The sequence below is a fragment of the Oryctolagus cuniculus genome, chromosome 5 (assembly GCF_964237555.1).
Source record: "Oryctolagus cuniculus chromosome 5, mOryCun1.1, whole genome shotgun sequence".
In the NCBI taxonomy this organism is placed as follows: Eukaryota; Metazoa; Chordata; class Mammalia; order Lagomorpha; family Leporidae; genus Oryctolagus; species Oryctolagus cuniculus.
Window position 1 is genome coordinate 8,005,705 of NC_091436.1, and position 23,207 is coordinate 8,028,911.

At 61.1% G+C, this 23,207-nt stretch overlaps 1 protein-coding gene across 2 annotated transcripts; it reads right to left on the reverse strand.

Annotated features, from left to right (window-relative positions):
• Positions 1-18: 18 nt before the first annotated feature.
• SLC22A1 (solute carrier family 22 member 1) lies at positions 19-22,907 on the reverse strand. Of its 2 annotated transcripts, NM_001082022.1 has the most exon segments (11): positions 19-1,038; positions 3,510-3,609; positions 4,664-4,776; positions 7,235-7,343; positions 11,150-11,364; positions 13,312-13,418; positions 13,541-13,655; positions 14,506-14,674; positions 16,257-16,411; positions 17,488-17,591; positions 22,285-22,750. In NM_001082022.1, coding segments are annotated over 11 exon segments (1,665 nt in total). In that variant the 5' UTR covers positions 22,696-22,750; the 3' UTR covers positions 19-971.
• Between the last annotated feature and the right edge of the window lie 300 nt (positions 22,908-23,207).

Sequence of the window (23,207 nt, forward strand, 5' to 3'; positions counted from 1 at the left end):
CTCCACCTGCTCAGCCAGGACCGAAATCAACCTTTATTCTTTAGAAATCACTCAGCCCGCGACCGTGACAGTGACGGAGGATAACCAGGGACTACACAGGCTCCTCTCCTGGGAGGGGGTTCTGCAGCTGAGCCGGGGTCCAGCTGGGAAGCGCCGTGTTCCAGAAGAGTTCCTCTCGGGAGACTGCACACCCCTTCTGGTTTGTCTCACAGGTAAGGGAACTTGTCCAAGAAGTCTCTCGAAACCACTGCACAGGCTCCAGGAAGCACACAGCTCAGAGCAAAGGGACCTCTTCCATGTACTGACCGCAGTGCACAGCTGGGACATTCATTCACCTTCCAGAACCACCACCAAGAACCAAGACGGGACGGGGGGGGAGCAAGCGAGCCACAGAGAGAGGTGCCCGGGACACAGCAGGCAGAAAGTTCTTGTCTAAAGCGGCCACGGTGCCTTGGGCCTTCGGGAAAGGACCACATCTTTCCTGCCACTTGCACTCATATTTGAACATGACTGGGAGGCCATCCGCTGACAGAGCCGCCGTCTTTAAAACCCAAGGAATCTCCACGGTGGAACGCTTTTGCCAACACAGGTGCCTCCAGTCGTAAGAGCGTTTTGCCCAGTGAGTGAATAAAATCATCGTTCCAGAAAACCAGCTCACAGAGGCCAGTGGGTGAGTTCTACTGTGTCTTCAGAACCCTGGGGTAACTGCACGCCAACAGTCCCACTGGAACAGGAAGCAGATCAAAGACAGCCACACGCTGGAGGACTTGAGCAAAATAAAACAAAATAAGGCCAAGCCCCCACCAAAAAAAGAAAGAAAGAAAAAAGAAAAAGAAAAAGAAAGAAAGAGAGAGAGAGAATGCCGTAGGATTTGCTGAATGTGGGGCAGGTGAGCGCGGAGGAGACAGGAAAGGGAGCCCCAGTTCCCCAGCCGACAGCTCCGGGGTCTTCTCTCTCTTCTCTCTGCTGTCTTAGGGGCCTTTGAGTTCCGACGTTTGCACCTGGAGGTAAATCTTGCTTTCTTTGGGCTTTGCTTTCCTGCGGCGACCACAAAGAAAAATGAGAATCGGTAAGTAACCGCGCTGTGGTTAGGGACCGGGGGCAAAGTCACACGTGGGCGTCAGGCTGAGAACAGAACGAGAAGGCAGGAGCGCAGACACCATAGAGACCGGGTCAGCGGACACCATAGAAACCGGGTCGGCAGACACCATAGAGACCAGGTCGACAGAACCAGCCCGAGGGCCCTGCTGGGGGCAGCTTGTGTACCAAGAACAGTTTCTCACGGTTTTAAATAGCGGGAAAACAATCCAAGTGGGAATATTTCCTGAGATTTCAACATTTAAATGAAATTCAAATGTCAATGCCTTTATATAAAATGCCACTGGCACCCAGACACACCCAGAGCCTCGGTATGATACAGGAGCCACCCAGACAGACGGCGTGGCCCCGAGGCCTGGCCAAGGTGGAGCAGGGACAATGCTGTGGCCCCACCAGCATCTGGAATCTGGTGACGTTGGAAGCACCTGCCATGCTTCCCTTCATTCGCAGGAGGAGCTGCCCCACGGTGTCCTGAGAGGATGCTGGGGAAGCCACCAAGCGCCACCAGCGCAGCTGGCCCCCCGTCAGCCCTCGGCGAGGTCAGCTAGTGCCACTAGGACCCCCATTCTCTGCCCTTCTCCCCACAAGTGCAGGAGCAGGAGCCACAGAGGTGATCTCTCCTGGAGGAGCCGGGGACTCCCGCGGAGTTGGCAGAGAGGAGACAGGATTCTCACCAGGTGTGAAGAGCAGGTGTGGGGTGAGGGGCTGAGGGCAGGGGCACCGCCCCCCCCCCCAGAAGGGCAGAAACGCTCACAATGATGAAGAAGCCAACACACAGGGCCTCGTAAAAGGTGACCGCGACCCCGTTAAATTGCAGGTTGAGGCGACCTTGTCCAAAACACGGGTGACCCGAGCTATTCTAGACTTGGGACTTTTTCAGACTTGGGGAGATCTGCATAGACCTTCCCTGCCGAGCAGCCCCCCTCAGAAAACTCTGAATTCTTTGGAGCTTCAGGTTGGTGCTCACAGCAGCTCAGCTTCTCAGCTGAGGGATCTTACCCTGCATAACGACACCTACACATCCGTGACAGAACACTGGCAAATCTGTCCCCCACTCGGACTCAAACCATTGGCCAGCAGAAGGGGTCTTCACAGGCCCAGCGGAGTGTCGGTGCCTCATTGGGACTGAGAAACCCCAAGTCTCTCAAGGTGATGTTTACTGGGCGCTCAGCCAGGTGGGCACCGTGGGCAGAGGTCGCTACGACAGATGCCTGGGCCCCCACCTCCATTTTCTAAGTACAGACCAAGGACGCTTCCTCTGCAGTTTTCTTCTGTGATTTCTTCCGCACGCTAAGTTTGCAGAATACTGTGGAAATCACCCAGTTTGCAGTGAGGAAGGAGAAAGCTAAGATTTGTTGGACACCTGCTACGTGCCTGGCAACAGACGAGCCACTGTCACCCGCTTTTGCTCCTTGAATTGTCACAGCGACCATCCACATTCAGGATAAGTGCGGTCACTTTGCGGGCAAGGACATTCAAGGTCCACAGGGTTCAGCGACGTTCCAAGTCCCAGGGCCAGGTCTGGAGTGAAACCCGGGCCCTTCTGGGGCCACCCCACAGGGCCATGCTGAGCGGGGACCCCGCGGAGCTGCGAAACAGCTCGTCCTGCCTTTCCTCCTCCATTGTAGGAGCAGAGCCGGGAGCGCCACGAGAGCGCTGGCACAGGAAGACCAAGCCCCTGCAGGACCGGGAGCAACAACTCCACGGGGACAGAGACGGATCTGTCCCCACTCAGAGCTGCCAACTCCGGGTGCCACCTGGGCACCGGTGCAGTCAGCACCACACACAGGAGTCTAGGCTGAGCCACGTACAAGTGTCTGCAAAGCGCTAAGCTCTACCACAGAGAAAATGGAGGGCGTGCAGTGTCACTGTGTCTCTCCATGGGGCCGGTGTGACTGCCCCGCCCAGCACCACATGGGGACGTGACCCCCCACAGGGCAGGAGTGACCCCTCACAGGGCAGGAGTGACCCCTCCCCACAGGGCAGGAGTGACCCCTCACAGGGAGTGACCCCCCACAGGGCAGGAGTGACCCCCCCAACAGGGCCAGTGTGACCCCCCACAGGGCAGGTGTGACGCCCCCACAGGGCAGGAGTGACCCCTCACAGGGCAGGAGTGACCCCCCCCACAGGGCAGGAGTGACCCCCCCCAACAGGGCCAGTGTGACCCCCCACAGGGCAGGTGTGACCCCCCCACAAGGCAGGAGTGACCCCTCACAGGGCCAGTGTGACCCCTCCACAGGGTAGGAGTGACCCCCCACAAGGTAGGAGTGACTCCCCCACAGGGCAGGAGTGACCCCTCCACGGGGCAGGTATGACCCCTCACAGGGCAGGAGTGACCCCCCACAGGGCAGGCATGACCCCTCTGTGGGGCAGGCGTGACCCCTCCACCCCCCAGCACCCCAGGGCCTCACCTCCGGAGGTTCTCGGCGTCCTCGATGGTCTCCGGCAGCGCCACGCCCTTGGTCTCTGGAAGCAGCAGGGTCATTCCCCCCGCAAGCAGCCCCAGCACTCCTTCAGATGAAACAGAACTGCGTGTGGGACACAGCCAACTCCACTGGCAGAAATGTCTGCAGCTAGCCAAGACGTCCGGACAGCGCATGGGGACAGACGAGAGAGAGAGAGAGAGAGGGAGAGAGAGAGACATAGATACATAGATAGATACATAGATAGATACATAGATAGATACATAGATAGATACATAGATAGATACATAGATAGACAAATAAGAGGTTGCGGGGCCAGCATTGTGGTGCAGTGGATGCAGTGCCGGCATCCCATACGGGCACCAGATGGAGCCCCGGCTGCTCCACTTCTGATCCAGCTCTCTGCTGTGGCCTGGGAAAGCCAAGTCCTTAGGCCCCTGCACCCGTGTAGGAGACCTGGAAGAAGCTCCTGGCTCCTGGCTTCAGCCTGGCCCAGCCCCGGCCATTACAGACATCTGGGGAGCGAACCAGCAGATGGAAGCTTGCTCTCTCTCCCTCTCTCTGTAATTCTGACTTATAAAAAAAATAATTTTTAAAAAGAAAAAGGAGTTGTAAGAGCACTAAGGAGATGGGGGCAGCGGGAGCGTCTGCAGAGGAAGCGTTGTCTCCATTTCATTCCCACGCAAGTGGAAAGGCCACAGTCGGCTGGCCTGGTGGAGGTAGCGGGTTTGTTCATTCAGGCACCTCAAGAACAACCCGAGACCAGCTCTGCCTCATTGTGGTCCACCAGCCAATGGAGAGACGAGTGCGTGGACGGACAGATACGAATTTAGCACAGGGACAGAGAGCACCGCCAATATACACGTGGTCTCCTCCCCCTCTCATTCTGACTTTCCAATAAATAAGTAAATCTTAAAAAAAAATAATGTACAAGGGTTGGAAACCAAATTCACAGAAGGCAGGAAACTACGTCAAAGGTGAACAACGCCATCTCAGCGCCCAGAACGGAAACCTCCGGCCACCTCTTTCCCAGGACGCCGGATGGCACGGAGCCAGGCACCACCCTTGCTTCCGTAACCCTGCTGGGCACATCATCCACTCAACCCACAGCTGCCGAGAGCCCAGGAAGAGGGGACGCTTACCGAAAACAATGAGCGGTAAAGGCTGCCAGACCTCCATCAGCCGGAAGACCATGAAGGGGGTGATGATGCCGCCGACGTCGCATAGCGCAGAACACACCATCACCCCAAGGTTCCTGCTCAGACACATGGGACAGACAGAGTGCAGCCTGTGACTGCCCAGGCACTGACTGTGTCCCAGGGCCAGCACTGCGCAGCTGAGCGAGACAGCCTGCCTCCGACCGCAAGTCAGGGCTCGGCTCTCGGGCTGTGGGGTCCTGCAGGAACTGGTGACGGCTGCAGACATGGGTGCTCCCCGCTCCGACACCCAGCTCTGCCCCGGGCCTGTCCCAGGGCTGTCACTTGCTGCCCCTGGGGGTGACTGGGTCTGGCAGGCTCCAGGCTCACCTCGGACTGGGAACGGGGCCAAGCCCGGAGGGGCGTCTGACCGCTCGGCACCTGTGACTTGGGCCCACCGAATCATCGCCTCAACAGCCTGAGCGACCCTCGGGGGCAGCACCCAGGGAAGGCTTGTCAGGGGAGCTCTTGGTTAAGCTCTAGGGGTCGACTTGGTATTACTAATATTATTGTGAATAATAACGTAGGAACACTGTCTATTATATACGTCAACATGAATAGTTATTATTACAACACATCTAAGCCTTTCTAACTGTTGCAAGGGCCGATGAGCACGTTACTGCTATTAACCAAGAAGCTGTGGACACATGTATCGCGCTGGTTGTCCTGAGATCATTTCGTCTGGCCTCTCCTTCACCGCTTCCGTTCTCCCTGGTCCCGTTTTAAAGCCGGCTTTCCCTTCCCAAACGTTTGTCCTTGTTTGCTTTGTTCCTGCGCCCCCTGCGCCCCCTCCTGTGCCCTGTCGCTCAGTCTCTCCGCTCTGCACTGATTCTGCGAGGAGACTGGTCCACACGCATCCTGCGTTCGTGGTGGGAGGTTGGGCTGCGTCTCTTGGTAAGAAATCCTCTTCTTTCTCCTGATACGTTTGTAGGGCTCCCGAGTGACTTATTCACATGGGCTGACTGCGATTTCTTCCCGTTCCCTGTTTGGCCAGGGTTGTGCGGCCCAAGTGCTGGGGGTCTGCCACTCCCCGTCCCCAGCCGTCTGAACACTCCCCGCGGGTTTACTGTGCCAGCCCCCGCTTCTCTGCTCCACCTTGAGCCGTGCCCCAGCGGGGGCAGGGCGCTCACATGGCCACTCCAAACAAGAGGTCCCAGCGGCGGTCCCCAAGCTGTGCAGGCTGCCAGGGGACCCTGCTGGCCTCCAGACGCCAGGCTGCCCCAGGGTCCTTCTGGGCTCCGCCCCCGCCCGGACCCTCTGCGAGCTCACTGCTCGTGGCAGTCCCTCCTCTCGCGCACCCTCTTCTGGGTGCACAGAGCTGTGAAGACGGCCTTCGCAGTTCTCATTCTTCTAGCAGCTTCCGTGTGACTTCCAAGAAGAGCGAGAAAAGCACTAGGGTTTTTTGGTTTTTTTTTTTTTTTTTACTACTTTGAGAAAATAAGTGTTACAAAAGAAAAGAGCTGATAAGTGAATGGCGGGGCTGGAAAGGGTGTCTTGTCCTCTTATTCAAATTCAGATGGCTGTGTCCCTCCAGTCATTCCGGGGGCTGGGCCGGGTGACCACGCGGTGGCGGTGGCACAAGGCACACGAGGAGGCCCATAGGGTGGTTCCTGCTCCCCGGAAGCGAGCGCTGCTGTGTAACAGACATGATTTCCAGGGCGAGGCCGTGCGCATTCACGCCACAGGAGGGTGCCGACAGAGGGAGGGGAGCTTCCGGAGCCTCCCGCGGGGCAGCCGGGTTTACACATCGATCGTTGGAACTGGCAGTGATTCTAAACTCGGGAACCGGCAGTACGCGCGCCCCTTCTCCGCGGCTTGGATTTCGTTCCACTGATTCACACACTGGAATTTCACTGTCCCACTCTTGCACCTGCATGCGTGCGTGTGCGTGAAGGTTCTTTCTGAGCACCTAAGCTTTCCTTCCTAGTGACCGAGAGGTTTGTCCCGGGGCCCTCGGGGACGGGCGACCCGACCCCTCTCGGTGGAGGACCAAGCACTCAACACCTGGGTCCGGGGGCGGTGACCACAGGACAGCTGGGCACAGGTGTTTCAGTCTCTGGCCTCAGAACTGCGGCAGGGGAAGGCTTTCTCTGTACCCGGCCTCCCTCTCTTTGTGCTCAGTCCAAGCAACGTCTTACAACGGAGAGTCAGAGACGCGGCCTCTGATGAGGGGAAAGAATGGGCGTGGCTCAGGGCGGGCAGTGGGATCGGGACGCCGCAGTGTCTCTTAGGAACCATCGGTAGGATGACAGAGGGTACAGACGCAACTTGTGCCAAGGAAAGAAGAGTTCAAGGTCACGCAGCTTGAGTGTCCCCGATCTGAACATGACCCTGACCTGAGACAACATGGCGGTGGATCTCGGGATTCAGATTTGGGGATTCGGGGTGTTCAACCAGAAAAATCCGTGTAACTATCCCAACACCCCCAAACCAGCACCCCTCGGGGCATGGTGAGGAACCGATGCACAGATGTGGGTCCTTGGGGTGCCCGCCTGGCCCCCCCACTGGCACGCTTACCTGACGAACGTGGGGTACAGTTCAGCGTTCACCAGGCAGATCATCTGCAGCACAATGGTGGCCCCCATGCGGCCGACGCAGGACAGGACGATGGTCAGCCAGTGCAGGTCTGCAGGGGAGACAGGACCTGGCTCCCTGTGCCACAGCGCAGAACGCACGGGGCTGTGTGGGACGCTCAGAGCCAGAGGGGCCGAGAGGTGGTCTCACCTAACCCTTCCACTGGCGGAGGCAAGCCGAGCCCCCACAGACTTTGGGGGTTGGCAAGGACACATCCAGGAAGACGTCCCGTGACTCACAGCTAAGAGTGCCCCTCCCCCTCTACGGCTCAGCTCTGCCCCCTGCTGGCTGTGCTGATGCAAACCAGTGATGCTCTTGGTCGCCTGTTGCTGAGCTGTAAAATGGGATGACCCCACCAGCTTGCAGGCTGTGTGGAGACAATGCAGGTCAGAGGCCAGGTGACCCCAGGATGTAAGAGTCGGTGTTTCAGTTACTACATGACCACGTCGTGGCCAGCACTGGGCCTGAGACCCAGTGGGCCCTGGATAAATGCAGCAACCTAGGGCAGTGGTCCTGTTACCAAGGCAACCTAACCCTAACCGAATCCTCAACCTAGGGTTCATTGCCAACACAATTTTTTTTTTACAGGCAGAGTGGACAGTGAGAGAGAGAGAGACAGAGAGAAAGTCTTCCTTTGCCGTTGGTTCACCCTCCAATGGCCGCCACGGCTGGCGCACCACGCTGATCCAAAGGCAGGAGGCAGGTGCTTCTCCTGGTCTCCCATGGGGTGCAGGGTCCCAAGGCCTTGGGCCATCCTCCACTGCACTCCCTGGCCACAGCAGAGAGCTGGCCTGGAAGAGGGGCAACCGGGACAGAATCCGGCACCCCGACCAGGACTAGAACCCGGGGTGCCAGCGCCGCTAGGTGGAGGATTAGCCTATTGAACCGCGGCGCCGGCCTTGCCAACACAATTTTTTTATTTGACAGATAGAGTTACAGACACAGAGAGAGAGACAGAGAGAAAGGTCTTCCTTCCATTGGTTCACCCCCCAAATGGCCGTTACAGCTGGAGCTGCGCCGATCTGAAGCCAGGAGCCAGGTGCTTCTTCCAGGTCTCCCATGCGGGTGCAGGGCCCAAATACTTGGGCCATCCTCCACTGCCCTCCCAAGACACAGCAGAGAGCTGGACTGGAAGAGGAGCAACCAAGACTAGAACCCGGCGCCCATATGGGATGTGAGCACCACAGGCAGAGGATTAACCATGGTGCCAGCCCCCACAATTATTTTTTTAAGATTTATTTATTTGAAAGGCAGAGTGACAGAGAAAGTCAGAGAGAGAGAAAGATCTTCTATCCACCAGTCACTCCCCAAATGGCCACAATGGCAGGAGCTGGGCCAGGCCAAAGCCAGGTGCCAGGAAATCCACCTTGGTTTCCCACGTGGGTGACAGGGGCCCAAGCGCTTGGACCATCCTCTGATGCTCTCCCAGGCACATTAGCAGCAAACTGGATCAGAAATGGAGCAGCTGGGACTCGAACCAGTGCTCATATGGGAAGCCAGCGGGTATTGGTTTAACCCTCTGTGCCGCGGCACCAGGCCCTCCCACGCATTTTTAACAAGAACAGCTTTCATAATAGTCTCAGAGAGCGGGGAGACGGCATGCAGACTGGGCTCACTCGTGGCCTGAAGCCCCTGCCCTCGGGGCCATCACAGAACCGGCTCCACTACCATGACTGGGGACCTCCATTCCCACGGTCGCCTTCCTGACTCCCCAGTGCTAGAGCACACGTGGCCTGTGACCTGGAGGCTCACCCAGCAGCCTGCCCCGTGTTCCCAGACACTGACAACTTCCAGGAGCCCTGAGGCCCGTCGGCCGGCCAGCCCCAGGGGAAGTGGAACCCAGCTCCGGGGTTCCTGCTGCTCTGCGGCCTGGGGGAGAACCCTGCAGAGATTTGGAAGGATCACACCCCTTGTAGCTTCCCAAAGATGCGGGGGAAGATACATGGATCTTTCAGAAGCCTGGGGCACGGACAGGCCCTCGGGCAGCATGCATGCCCACAGAGGCCCAGCACTTCCTGCTCTGAGCCACCAGGGGGTGCCTCCCACACTGGGATAAAGTCCGCAGGCGCTGTCTCCAGCTCGCCTGACCAGGCCCTGCCCACCCCATCCCAGACCCAGGATGGGAGCTGACTCCAACGCCGCACCCTCCCCACCCCAGGGTGCTCACACTTGCTGCTTCATACCTGGCACAGCCTCGCCTCCCCAGCCCCGCCCCTCTCTCCTTTCTTCCCCTCTGTGGAATGTGAGCTCCGAGGGGCTCCTGCCTCCCAGTGTTGGCTCACTGCTGAGGTCCCAGGACCTAGAAGCCTGTGGCCTCAAGCAAGACCTCCAAATAGCTCCTGTGATGTCATGGGGCTGAGCCTGGGGCAGGCAGAGAGCAGGAGGAGCCGGGAGGAAGATTCTGGAAGGGGCAAAGCCTGCCTTGTGCCCAGGCCAGGACCGTGGGCTCACCCTGGATCACCTCCCTTCTCAGCACTCAGCGCTGTCACTTCTCAACACCCCACCCGCTCCACTCCATCTCCCCCAGGGCCCAGAAAGGTGTGGATGTGGCCAAGGATGGGAGAACCCGTTCCAGAGCCCCTGGGCCCCCCACAAAAGGAGGCAGACGGACACTGAGCTCTGGGCTTTGCCAGCTGTACTCCCAGCCTGGTTCAGGAGAACACGGATTTCTCGGGACATTTTCCACGGTAGGCGGCCCAGACGCCCGCCAAGAGGACTCGTTAAAACCCACAGGTGCAGCACCCAGCGGGGAAACGGGAGAAGCGCGAATCTGAAACATTTCCCAGAGCAGCCAGCGGAACAGGGACTCCAACGAGGCTGTACGTGTATCACGCGTTCCCTCGGGTTGTCAGAGTCACCGTCTGAAGCTCGTGTCCACCAGAGTGGCGTCAGGTGTCAGCGAGGGGGCGGGGGGTGGCGCACACTCATGCCCCAGCACTATGGACAGCTGTTGGGCCGTGCCTGCCAGGCTAAGCCCACGTCTCCCCTCCAGCCCAGCAGTGATCAGAGACACACACCCCAGGAAAACGAGGGCTTGTACCCACGCACGACAGTGCTCACCACAGCACTAGTACAGCAGACAAATGTTGGAAGGGACACAAGTGACACAGCCGGTGCTGTGGCACAGTGGCTTAAGTTGCCTTTGCAACGCCAGCATCCCCTATCAGAATGCCCCTTCAAGTCCTGGCTGCTCTGCCTCTGGTCCAGCTCCCTGCTAATGCACCTGGGAAAGCAGCGGAAGATGGCCCAAGGGCTTGGGCCCCTGCCACCAACGTGGAAGTCCCGGATGGAGCTCCTGGCTCCTGGCTTCAGCCTGGCAAAACCCTGGTTGTAACAACCATTTGGGGAGTGAACCAGAAAATAAAGGATTGCCCTCCCCCACCACCTATCTCTCCCTCTGTCTGCCTTTCAAATAAATAATTTAAAAAAAGAAGTCACATATATGACAGTCAGCCACGGAATGGGCCCACAGTGCGTTATTCAAACGATGGGATGCTACAGGAAAATACTAAGAGGCAGAAGGAGTGCTGGTGACCAGGCGGGCAAGTCTCACAGCCGGAGGATGACGGAGGGGCAGGAGACACAAAGGCTGTGGGGTTTGGTTCTGCGCTGGGGAGTTGAACAGCAGAACAGTGGGAAGGGCACGAGAGCGCCACCTAGGGGCTGCAGGTGCCGTCTTACCCGGGGGCCTGCGCCCCTGCCTCCGTCTATGTGACATCCACTGAGCACTCAGAAGTGCCCCCCACGTGTTACAGCCCCATGGAAAGCCTAAGAAGAACGCATCTGGGGGACGGGCACGACCTGTCTGAGGGTCTCCGCACAGCGCCCACAGTGCCAGCCCCCGAGCGAGCCACTCACCTTGGGGGACGAAGATCAGGATGACGGAGGCCACCCCCGCCGCCAGATTGGACGCGGCCATGGGATAGATGCGGCCGACGCGGTCGATGGTGACCAGGATGACGAAGGCTGCGGGGAATTCCACCAGAGAGGAGTAGAAGAAATCCAGGTACACGTTCCCGCCAGTGGCCCCCATGTGCAAGATGAGGCCTTGGTAGAGCACGGAGCAGGTGAACCTGAGCCAAGGGGAGAGTCCCCGTCACGGGCCAGCCCCGTGGGGAGGAGGAGGAACCCACGCCAGCTGGGAGAACTGCGTCATTTAGAATGTTCACCCACCCCTCGGGGCCTCAGCTCTCTCGCCTGCAGACGGGCTCGTCCCAGCACCCACCATGCTGGCTTGTCGAGAACGTCACTGAGTCAACAAACGTGCCCGTTCCAGCTCCAGGCACACGGGGCACACACAGGGAGGCTCCTGTCCTCATCGTCCCAAGGTCAGGGAGCCAGGGCACAGCAGAGCAGGCACTGCCCACGCCGCCCCCTCCGCCACACGGCTCCGTCTTGCCCCCACCCCATCACTCACCCTCCCATCCCCTGCACAACCCCTCCGCCCACACCGGAGGGAAACACAGCAGCGCTGGGGATCCCACTCCTGGGGGCCGCGTGGGGAGCTGGGAGCATCCCGCCATCCTGTGGGCGCCTGCTTAGTGAGAGCCTGAGAAACGACCACCCCAGGCCAGCCTGCAAGCTGTGCACCAGCCCCAAAGCCGAGCTCTAGCCGGGTCGCCAGTGGACGCGCCTCCGAGCACCTGCGCCTGGGAGCCGGGGAGGCTTTGTGTCTGGCCCCCGGCTGCCTCTGACTGGACACAAGTGCCAAGAGAACCAGGAGGGAGACGCCCACCTGCCACTTGGCTTAGATGAAGCCTGCGCCCCTCCTCAGGCCGTTCAGCCAGGGATAAAGAGGCCGATTTAAGGCAAAGGGGTGGGCAGCCAACACTCCCGTTCACAAACGTGCAAAGCTACCACCTTGTGGCAGACGCTGGAAGTGCAGGTCCCTGTGTAGAGGACGGAGAGGAACCTGCCCTTCCTGGACCCACACTGGACACGGTTGCGTGTCCTGGGACAGGCTACCCCAGCACAGTCGGGAGACGGTGCTCGCACTGCTGCTGTCACCACGGGGAACAGAGCACAGCCCACGGCAGGAAGGGCTGGCAGGAGCCGGTGCTGGCACACGGCACGGGAGGCTGCGGCAGCCGAGTGCGAGTGCCGAGTGCACGTGCTGACGGCCAGCGAGCTCGCCACACACGTTCCATATGGAGCCGTGGGACTTGCCATGGGCACTTGCGTGGCCCGGCACAGGACCCCAGGGGCGACACGGAGGCAGGGTGGCTAGAGGGGCAGGCACTGGGCGGGCGATTTAAGAGTCACTGACTGTGGAGGCGTGGGCGGGGTGTCCTGTAAGGGAACGGATGAGGGGCTGGCGTCTCGGAGCGTGCAGGGCCTGGGCCTGGGCGTGTGTGAGTGTCCAGCCAGCAGCTCACGCCTGCACACTCTCAGAGGGCTGGCCAGCCCTGTGCGGTGTGAGGAAGGGACCATGGCCCCACAAGCACCAGGAGACGCCGCCATCTCTCCCACGTCCCCACGTTAGGAGGGGCCTGGGCCATTCCCAGGACATGAGACTGCGTGGAACTGGGGCCGCCTCGGCCGCCCTGGTCACACCCCACCCGGCTTAGCCCTGACCGCCCCTGGGTGCAAGTCCCTGCCCCATGAGGCCTTTCCCTTCCATCCAGTCCTCAGGCGAGAAATAAGGGCTTTGAAGAGCCCTCTGGCCCCTCAACAATGGCCTTGAAATTCTGGGGACAGGCACTGGACACCATGGCTACGACACGTGCACCCCTGTCAAGCGCCTGGGTCGCAGTCCCCGTCTGCTTCCTGTCCAGCTTCCGGCTGATGCACACCCTGGGAGGCAGTGGAGACGGCTCGAGGACTTGGGCACTGACACCCCCATGGATGGAGTCCCAGGCTCCTGGCTTCAGCGTATTGGGAGGGGTGTGTGTGTGTGTGTGTCCAGATAGCCAGCTCGCTCTATCATCTGTCTCTTTGGATAAAGAGAGGACAGTTTTTCCCACCTCCTCTTCACCGCCCCTCTGCCCCCGAGCGCGTGGGCAGCAGGCACCGGCCCTCACCATAGGAACATGAGGATGAAGGTGTGCTTCCTGAGGTTGGGCGTGCGGAACAGGTCTGCCAGCGATGGGCTCAGCTTCTCCGTGACGTCCTCGTCGAGGGAGAGCATCTGCCAGGAAGCCGGGCGTCAGCCACACCCCAGCTGCACGGGCAGGCGCCCCCCGCCCGGGCGGCCCAGAGGCTCCGAGACCCGAGCCCAGACCCCCGGGTGTGCATTCTTGGCTCTGTCACCTTGAGGTCAGCGGGAGGCAGCTTCCCATTCTTCTGAGCGATGTTGTCCATGATCTTAACGGCGTCCGTGTTTCTCTTCTGCGACAACAGCCATCGAGGGGACTCCGGCACACACCTGCGGACACAGCTCACCACTAGGGGGCGCTCTCCCTGGAACTCCTAGCCCTGCGGGGGAGGGGGTCGGGGGGGGGGTGTCCCAGAGCCGCCCTCCTCGCTTCACACTGGGACTGAAATTTCCCAAGCAGCCAGGGGCTGGAGTCAGGGCACGCTTGGTCAGGGCAGACCATACAGGAGCTTTGTGGGTCATCCCTCCCACCCCTGGGGGCCACCTGCCTGGATTTACAAACCAAGATGAGACCCTGGCTTCCCCTATAGCCCTCTCAGAGGAGCAGGGGCCCTGTCTCCCCTGGAAGCTGGCAGTGGATGCCCCCCGGGGAGAGACGCCCCGTGCCCTGCCCCCTGCACTACCCCGGGCCTCCAGGTAATACAAGGGCTGTTGCCCAGTTCTGTCTCCACCGAGCCAGAGGGCGCGTCTGCCCTTTCACTTAAGGTTGTCGGTTCAGATGGGGCAAGGGCGTGACAAGCTAAGTTCCCTGAAGCACAGGTCACACCCCGACCATGGAGACTGCGCCCAGGGGTCGGGATGGTGGCGCAGCAGATTAAGCCGCAGCATCCCATGTGGGCGCCGGTTCCAGGCCCTGCTGACGCTCCTGGGAAAGCAGCCGAGGCTGACCCAAGTGCTTGGGCTCTGCACTCCCTGGGGGACCTGGAAGAAGCTCCTGGCTCCTGGCTTCAGCCCCAGCCATTAGGGACATGAAATCAGCAGATGGAAGACCTCTCTGTCTCCCTCTCTCTGTGTGCCACTCTTTCAACGAACTAAATAAATCTTTCAAAGAAGACAGAGCTGGGGGCAGGGGGCCGCGGCAGAGGGCAAGGACACAGCGACAAGGCAGGCATGGCGTTACCAGTAGTAGAAGAGGCAGAGGAAGGTGGGCAGGGACACAGTGAGCTGCAGCCAGCGCCAGTTCGGGATGGCGTAGGCGACGCCCGAGAGGGCCACCAGCCCCACAGAGAAGGCCACCTGGTACAGGATGGCCACCGTCCTCCTGTAGCCTGAGCCCACGAACTCTGTGACTGGGAAAGAGAGGTGGTCAGCATGGGGCCGGCGTGGGAAGCCGAGGTCCGGTCCTGTCCACTCCAGGAGCCACAGCCTCGGCGCTGCCCCCGCCCCCAGCCCCGCTCCTCTAAGGCTCCCCTCTTGCTCCCACCCCAGGCGGAGGAAGCCCCCCTCTCCGGCCGCTGGGCCCCCTGGTCTTTCTGCCGCCCCATGTCTCTCTCCGCCTGGCCTGCCTCCAGGACCCCAGCCGGGTTCATGAACTTAGCAAATACCTTTGGGGGCCTCCCAGGGGCCTGGCGCTGCTCGTGGGAGCCCCCCTCCGCGTACCCCCCCCCCCCGCCCTGTGCCTCAGAGCTGGAGCCCTGCTGGGGGCCCAGCTTCTCTGGGAAGGCGCAGCGGGCGTGTGGCACACGTGTGGGCTGTGTGCTCTGTGCAAAGAGAGCTGGGGGCGTGGGGGTACAGGCTGGCAGCCTTACAGGGGGCCCCTGGGGTGGGGAGACACAGAGGCCCTGGCTTGAGGACGCAGAGTGCGTGGGAGCTGCAGCAGCAGGGAGGGGCTCGGAGACCAGGCTGATGGAAAAGGCGGCCCAGGGGGCTGAGGTCGCAGGGTAAAGGGGAGGAGCCTGGGGGGCCCTGGAGGGCTTTGTGGTACTGGAGGGACGCCCCTCCCCCGTCTGTGGTGAGAGGGGAGGAGCCTGGGGGCCCTGGAGGGCTTTGTGGTGAGAACTGATGAGAGACAAAGCAGCCCTGGACTGGGTGAGAGGCAGAGAGAGGCTGGCGGTGGGGAGCAGGAAGTGGGGGTGGCGCCCCCTTCGAGGGGCTGGGCCTGCGCTGGGAGGTGGGTGCTGGGCTCCTCCTGGGGCTCTGCAGTGGGGACAGCTGGGAGGAGGGGACACAGCCCTGAGGGAGGCAGGACAGAGGGGGTCGGGAGAGGGGGCCACAAAGGGGGCCTCCTGCGGCTCTGTCTTCAGGCCGCCCTGGGAGGCAGGAAGGGCAGGCGTGGCTCTGACCAAGCCCACCCAAGACCCCCAGCAATGCCTTTACCCTCGCAGCCACGCCCACACACGCAGTGACTGCCACAGCCACGTTTCTCCAAATGCCAAGGGCCCCAAGCTTGCCAGAGGCGACAGGGCTGGCTGTCCGGCCGCTCCACAGATGAGCAGCAAACCCGGGGGTCACCCCCACCGCCCTGTGATGGGCCCCGGCCGTGGGCTCGGGAACGCCCGGGGAGGGCTCCCTTTATCCTCCAGTCTGAACTCTTCTCGAACGTTCGCTAACGTGAGCAGCTCCTCACCTGGGTTCACAGCAGTTTTTAAATCCTGATCTTGCCTCTGGGCACCTCTGCCCTGGCTCCTGAACGGCAGCTCCGAGTTTGCAGAGCTGCCCGTGCTATACTGAAACTCTGCACCTGTGCCCCCTCCCTGCGCCCCTCCCCCACTGCCACGCCCAGCCCAGCTCAGCCCTCGTCCTGCAGGTGACCCACTGTGAACCCGAGAGGCCCAGTGGCCCCGACGCCGACATCGGCTCCCCGGCATCCTGCGGCCACCTGCCCACTGCCTCGGCACAGGGAGCAAGGCTCCGCCCTGCGTTATTAATTACTCAGGGTGTAGCCGGACATCCAGCTGCCCTTGCTGACCAGGCCCTGCAGCAGGCGGAAGAGCAGCATGGACGTGTAGTCCGGCGCCACGGCCGTGAGCACCCCCGACACCGCGTTGATCAGGGTGGTCAGCAGCAGACACAGCTTGCGGCCAAACCTGCGGAGACAAGGTCGCGGAGGTGGGGAGGAGAATCAGGCACGCAAGGCCATGGCAGGGTCCCCGCTGGGAGCCCCACAGCGCACACGGTCTGACCTCTGTCCCCACACCGCTGTGCTGTCCTGAGTTTAATTCCAGGCTCTGAAGGCAAAACCTAGTCACTCCAGCAACTCAGCCTCTCTGCCCAAGAAAGACACTCACAGCTGCCCTCAGAGCCACTGTTGTCACCTACGTCGCCTTCCTGTCACTCCTGCTGGCCCAGGGACAGGGCCCACAGCAATGTCCTGTCTTTCCTTCCAGGGTCAGTCCACGGGCGACACAAAGGCTGCCAACATAAAGCCTCTGATCTGAGGGCGCTGTGGGATCCATGCCCTGGGGGCGCCATGGGATCCCTGCTCTGAGGGTACCATGGGATCCCTGCTCTAGGGGGCGCTGTGGGATCCCTGCCCTGAGGGTGTCATGGGATCCCTGCTCTGAGGGCGCCGTGGGATCCCTGCCCTGAGTGGCACTGCAGGGACCCTGGGCTCCTGGGAGAGTTTGTGTCCTCTCTTGCAAGGCCATGTCCTCCAAGGTCCCTTGGTCCTAACACCTGGCCTCCCCACCTCTGCCACCTCTTCTCTCCCCACCCATGCCAAGTGTTTTATAGCTGTGAACACCACAGTGGGGACAGGCCCTAGCGCACAGCTCTGCTCTGAGCTCCTCTCCCAGACCCCCTCCCCGCCTGCCACATCTCCTGGCTGTGGCACAGGCCACGGCGAGGCCCCCTCCGCCTGGTGCATCTAACACAGAACCCCACTTCCTCTACAGCAGCATCTCTGACAAACAGCTGCAGCAAATTCTACCCCTGCTCACTCTCTCCCGCGTGGCGAGGGCCCCACTCCCACCCCTCGCTTCACCTGTGACCTTGGCCTTGGCCCCTTTCGCTCTGCCCCACCCCTGACCCCGCCCTCGCCCTCTGTGTCAGCTCCTCCGCGCATTGCTGCACCTCTGTGCACTGTGCTTACAGCACCAGCGACCGTGGCTCCGAGACAGATCCCACCCGGTCGGGGCTCCCCCAGGCCACGGCTCCCGCGTACCTGTCTGCGATGTAGCCGACACCCAGGGAGCCGAGGAAGAAGCCCAGGTTCACGCAGGACTGGAACAGGTCCACCTTCCAGGCGTCAGCGCACACCAGGTTGAACTGCGGCCACACGGCGTTCGCACACCGGGAGGGACCAGAACACAGGACCAGGTATGAATCAAGACCGCTTGCTTCCCTCCCCGTCTCCAGACAGAGCAAACTCAACCCGCTGCCCAACACTGGGTGCCCGGGCTGCGGCTGGTCCCCTCCCACACGTTCTCTTGAGACACATTCAGGGTTTCTGGGGACTTTCTCAGTAAGCATTGGTGTGCTCCCAACACCTTGGCGCTGCTCTCACCGGAGAGTAACTAGAACAACCCCTGTCACATGCTTTGCCATTCACAGTCACCTAGGTCAAGGACAGGGCAACAAAGAAGGAGACACAGCAGACGGAGCAATGTCCCCCAAACAGAACTGAAGCAAAAGAGACGCCTTCTGGCATTGCCCAAAGATCCTTCGTTAGTTACGTGTGTGCTGAGTTAAATACACTCCACCAGTAACTAAGGGCTTTCTAGTGTAGGCTGTGGGGCCGTGAATGGCAACCCGACAGGAGGGAGCCACAGGCGTTCAGCTCAGCCCTTAGGACGCTGCTTGGGACGCCCACAGCCCAGTCAGAGGGCCTGGGTTTGAGCCCCACCTCTGCTTGCCATCCCAGCTTCCTGCTAATACACACCCTGGCAGGCAGCAGCTGGTAGCTGGGGGTCCAGCCTCCGGGGCTGGAGTGTAAGAAAATGTCTGGGGTCTATTTCCAATGCAGAATGGAAAACGACTGCTAGCCCACTTGCAGATGCAGCAAAACTCCCTGGGCAAGCAGGGTGCTTGGGAGCAGCCAAGTCTGGGGAGGAAATTGGAGGAGACTTTGTAACTTGGCGACTTTGGAAGACTGAGGATCCCACAGTACTCAGCCAGTGAGGATCTGGGTGGGGACAGGTCTCTCGCTGTGCCTGCTCCTCAGGCACCCAGTCTTGCAAGACCTTCAATAAAGTCTCACATTGACTGCCCTTGCTGAGTCTGGGTGAATCAGAGAGAGGTGAGGATGTTTCCCACCTGGTGGAAACCTGGTGGAGTATGGGCTGCAGGCTCCTGGTGGCCTGGCCCGGCCCTGCATGTTAAGGGCATTTGGGGAAGTGAACGAGCAGATGGGAGAGGGATCTCTCTCTCTCTCTCTCTCTTTCAAATAAGATGAAAAAAAATTAATTAAGAAAAAAAGACACAGGCAAGACAATGTGGTCATCTTGGGGGCAGTTGGGGCTCCAACATCGCAGTGGGGAGGGGGAACTGAGAGGCCGGGAGGGACTAGGGGGTCCCCCCCAAAGGGGGCATGGAGGAAAAGGCGGAAGCAGGGACTGCAAAGGCTGGTGTTGCTTGGGGCTGAGCAGGAGCAGACGCACGTGTGTGTTTGGAGGCCTTTGAGGAAGACAACCTGGGGAGGAAGGCCCCGCCCTGGCCCAAAGCGCAGTGACAGCGGCCCACACCCACACGCATCAGCAGCTGGGCCGACCGTGTCCACTCTAGAGCTGGGAGGCAGGAAGGCGGGCTCCCGGGGGAGAAGGAGAAGGAGGCCGGCTGCGGCAGGGCCTCTCCCCCTCCCTGTCTCTGGCTCAGCCCTTCCTCCTCTTCCCTCCCTCCTGCCGCTGCACTGCTCTGTTTCCTGAGGACCCGTGGCTCCACCTGACCACACGGACACCGTCGAGTGTGACGCTGGGCCTCAGTTTCCCGGTCTGAGCCATGGGTACAGCCCCTGTGAGGTTATACCACAGGGCAGCTGTGGGATGGAAGGGGACGGTGGCGTGAAGCCCTGTTGGTAAAGGACAGGCCGTTGGGTTCGGAGCCCTGAGGCTGTATGTCCCCTCCGCCCTGGCTCAGATCTTGCTGCCAGTTTGGCCGTGCCTGTCCCAGCCCTGGGCGCAGACATTGGGAGCCTCGAGGACTCTGGACCCAGCGAGGCTGGGTCTGCTCACTGGCTGCTCAGTTCCTTCCTACAGGCTCTTTACGGCCTAAAATTTAGGCAGAAGTCCATGTTCCCAGCTGGCTTTCCTGCACCCCACCTCCTTTAACTGCGGTGATGCAGGGTGGGGGGTGCAGGAGGAGGAGCCCCTGTCCGCCTAGCTCTCTCATTCCTTCCCCAAGTCCCAGTGCCATTTCACCTCATATCCTGCTTGGGCCCACATTATAATCCCAGCTGCTCCACTTCTGATCCAGCTCTCTGCTAACGCACCTAGCAAAGCAGTGGAAGATGGCCCAAGTGCTTGGGCCCGCACACCCATGCTCCAGGCTCCTGGCTTTAGCCTGGCCCAGCCCTAGTCATTGCAGCCATGGGGGGTGAACTAGCAGATGGAAGATCTCTCTCTCTCTCTCTCTCTCTCTGCCTTTCAAATATAATAAACAAATTTTTTCAAAAAATTTCAGCCTAAAACCCAGTTTCCCATGAGCACCCAAAGCATTCCTGGGTGTTATCTGGCCGCCCCACGTCTGTGTCTCCCTCCACGTGGCCCACAGTGATGTCCTGGATGTCCTGGATTCCACTGAGGTCCTCAGGTTGGGAGGGATTCATGGCACTGTCACCCCCAGGCCCCAGCGTCCCCTCTGGCTGGGGGGAACTCAGGGCTTCATTCAAAGCCAGCCCCTCCCTCTGCCTCACCAGCCCCACTTTGTTCTTTCTCGGTTTTCATTCTGATCTGTGCAAGGCGGGGTCCCTGCCAGGCGTTCCGACCTCCTTGCCCTGGGTCGGTGCATGGAGTAGGAACTCCCTGGCGGGAGGCGGCCCCTCAGCTGCCCAGGCTCCCCAGCCATAGCCCCCGGCCAGGCGTGCAAACTGGCCGTGCCTCCTCCACTCCCAAACCCGAACCCAGCCTGTCCCCAGCCACGGCACCCCGCAAGTCTGTGCACACTTCAAAGACTGACGGGCAGGGAGCCGAGGCTGCACAGAGGCAGGGGTAGAGAGGGTTCCTTAGCTGTGATTTCGCCTGGGGAGGCAGCAGCAGGGCTGTGCCCCCCACCTGGGCACCACAGCAGCCCCCAGGATCCTTGTTAAATGCAGAGTCGGGGGCAGGGCTCGTGCAGGCAGGTCGGGGAGCCCACGACAGAACCGCCTCCCTCACACCGCAGCCTCGGCTTTTCTCCCCTCCATGCCCAGGGCTGCTGGAGGCCCGTGGCTCCCTGCCCTGCGGGGCCGTGGCTGGGGGAGGGCACTCAGAAGCCACGGAATGTCCACGCTCCTCCCCGCCCCCCCCCCCGGGCTAGGAGCCACACTGGGGTTCAAACAAATTCATTCCCTTGGTGTTCCCACAAGTTCCAACGTCCAAGGCCAGGCTAGGTTAAAAATTAGTTCTGTAGGAATGAATAGCTATGGCTAATTCCCTAGCAGTAATCTCCCGTTGAGGATAAGGGGTGGGGCAAGCGCGGGTTCAAAGCAACAGAGAGCCACAGTGGGAGTCCGCGCCCAGGTCACCTGGAACCTCCCAAAACGGATGCCACCCCCTGCGACCCAGCCTAGCACCAAAGGGACCTGGGAGCAGCTCCCAGCTCCCGGTCCTCCCAACGCCTGGCTGGGGGCCGTCCGAAGTCCCTGCTTTCAAGGCCACAGGAAGCCAACCCCTTCCGCCACCCTTTTCTGTCCTCCTGTGACTGCCCCTCCTTGCAGACCCCGAGGTCACCACCTCTGCCTCCTGCCCCCACTCCCACCACGCTCAGCGTCTCCATTTGCCCATCCCCCTCCCCAGCCAGGCAGGAGCTGCGTCAGGAGCCTTGTTTCTTCCTCCAGTCCCACGAGAGCTGTGCAGGCAGAGGTCTCCCCCCAGGGAATGAGCCGTGGGCACGTCCCCATCACCCCACCTCACTCTGCCTCTGCGCCCCAGCAGGCACGTCGGAGTCAAGCTGAGAACCCCGGCACGGGAGTCACCGACTCCGTTCTCCATCATCGGAGGAGCCGTGGAGATCAGGCGTCCATTCCACACACACAGCACCGGGCCGGCAGATGGAGTGGGGGTTAGGCCGGGAGGGAGAGAGGGCCCTGGCTCCCTCCAGCCACAGCCCTGACCCTCCTGGGCAAAGCGGAGGAGGTGGGAGAGGAGCCACCAGACGCCCCTGAGCGTGAGTTGGGCAGCTGCGAAGACCAGCGGTATCCTCGCAGAAGCTGCGCTGTTTCTCACAGGGCCTCAGCCCACGGCTTCGCCAGGTGACTACAAGTGGCCGAACGCCTGCACCTGCCACAGGGCTCGAGGGGGGAAATCCAGGCGCCCTGTTGGTATCTGGGCAGGGCTTCCCCAGCCCTCAGCTGGACCTCACGACCCTAGGGCGCAGGCTGTGTACTGAAGGCTCAGCGAGGCAGGGGCGCGGCTGCCCCCAGAGCCACAGCACTGCCACACCACCTCAGCAGCCTGCGTTTAGGTCCCTCGTCACCACTCTCGAGTGGAGGTGGGGGCTGCACAGGAGTTCTGCAGGTTTTGGGAGAAGCCGGCGGGGCAGGAGGAAGGGCCACTGGGCTCTCGGTAGATGCGAATCCAAACAATTCCCTGCACCTGCTCCTGCCGGCCTCTCTCAGCCTGGGCTTCCTCCTCTCACACCTGGAGTTTGTGGAGCGTGGAGGTCGACAAGAGCAGACAGAGGCCAGCGCCTGTCCCGGTGCCCACGACGCAGGACCCCTCCCTCTTCCCTGGTGAGTGAGGGACTGAACCACACAGGACTTGCTTCCTGTGCCTCCCTGCCCCTGAAGCCCCCACCCCAATGCCAGGAAGGCAGAGGCGGCTCCTACCTCGGTGACGATGGAGGAGCCGGGCGTGTCATACACCCAGCCGTGCTGACAGGGGCCCAGCGGCAGGTGGCTCCTGTTGGGGGCCAGGCTGGCCAGCGGGTCCACACAGCCCAGGGAGCTCTGGTTCCAGTCCACCTCGTAGCGCATGCACTGGCGGACGAAGGCCCCGTCAGTGGCGCCCAGGCCCGGCACCGTGTAGTTCAGCTCCTCCTCGGGGCTCCAGCCACAGCGCTGGCTCAGCTCGTCCACGCCAGGGCTCCGGCAGCGGTGGTCAGGGGTGAAGCCCAGGAAGACGATGCCCAGGTAGATGGGGGCTAGGATGGCCGAGATCAGACATAGGAAGAGGAAGGTTCGCTTCTGGAACCAGCCGAACTCCCCGACCTGCTCCAGAACATCGTCCACGGTGGGCATGGTGGCGGCCCGTGCACCTGCGCCGCCTCGGCCGGCCTGCTCTGGGCTGCAGTGGCGCCTTCAGCGGCTCATTTAAAGTTCTTTGAAATGGGGTGGTTTGAAGTCAAGTTGCTGCCACAGCATGATACGGCTGAAAGGCAGCCAACTGGAGGCAACCTTTTACCCTGACTGCTGGGTCCTGGGCCAGGGGGAGAACACGAGGCGTTGTTTGCTTTGTGGGGAAGTGAGGGGAGCAGCCCCCAGAGGCCTGGAATTCTCCCGCCACGTGGGACAGCTCGGCAGCCATAACCCGCCTCTCAGAGAGCCCTACGGGGCGGGATCCACCCAAGGACTTTATAGCCCAGATTACCCAGAGACAGCCAACCAGCGATTCGGTAGGCTCCAGGCTCTGGGACGGCCCTGCCCTGCGTGTCCCCACCTGGAGCTGGTTTCCCAAGCAGGTCTGGGCTGAGGGTGCCGGGGGTGGGCGGCCAGGGGCGCCAGGGCTTGGCTCCCCGGCCCCTCACTCCACT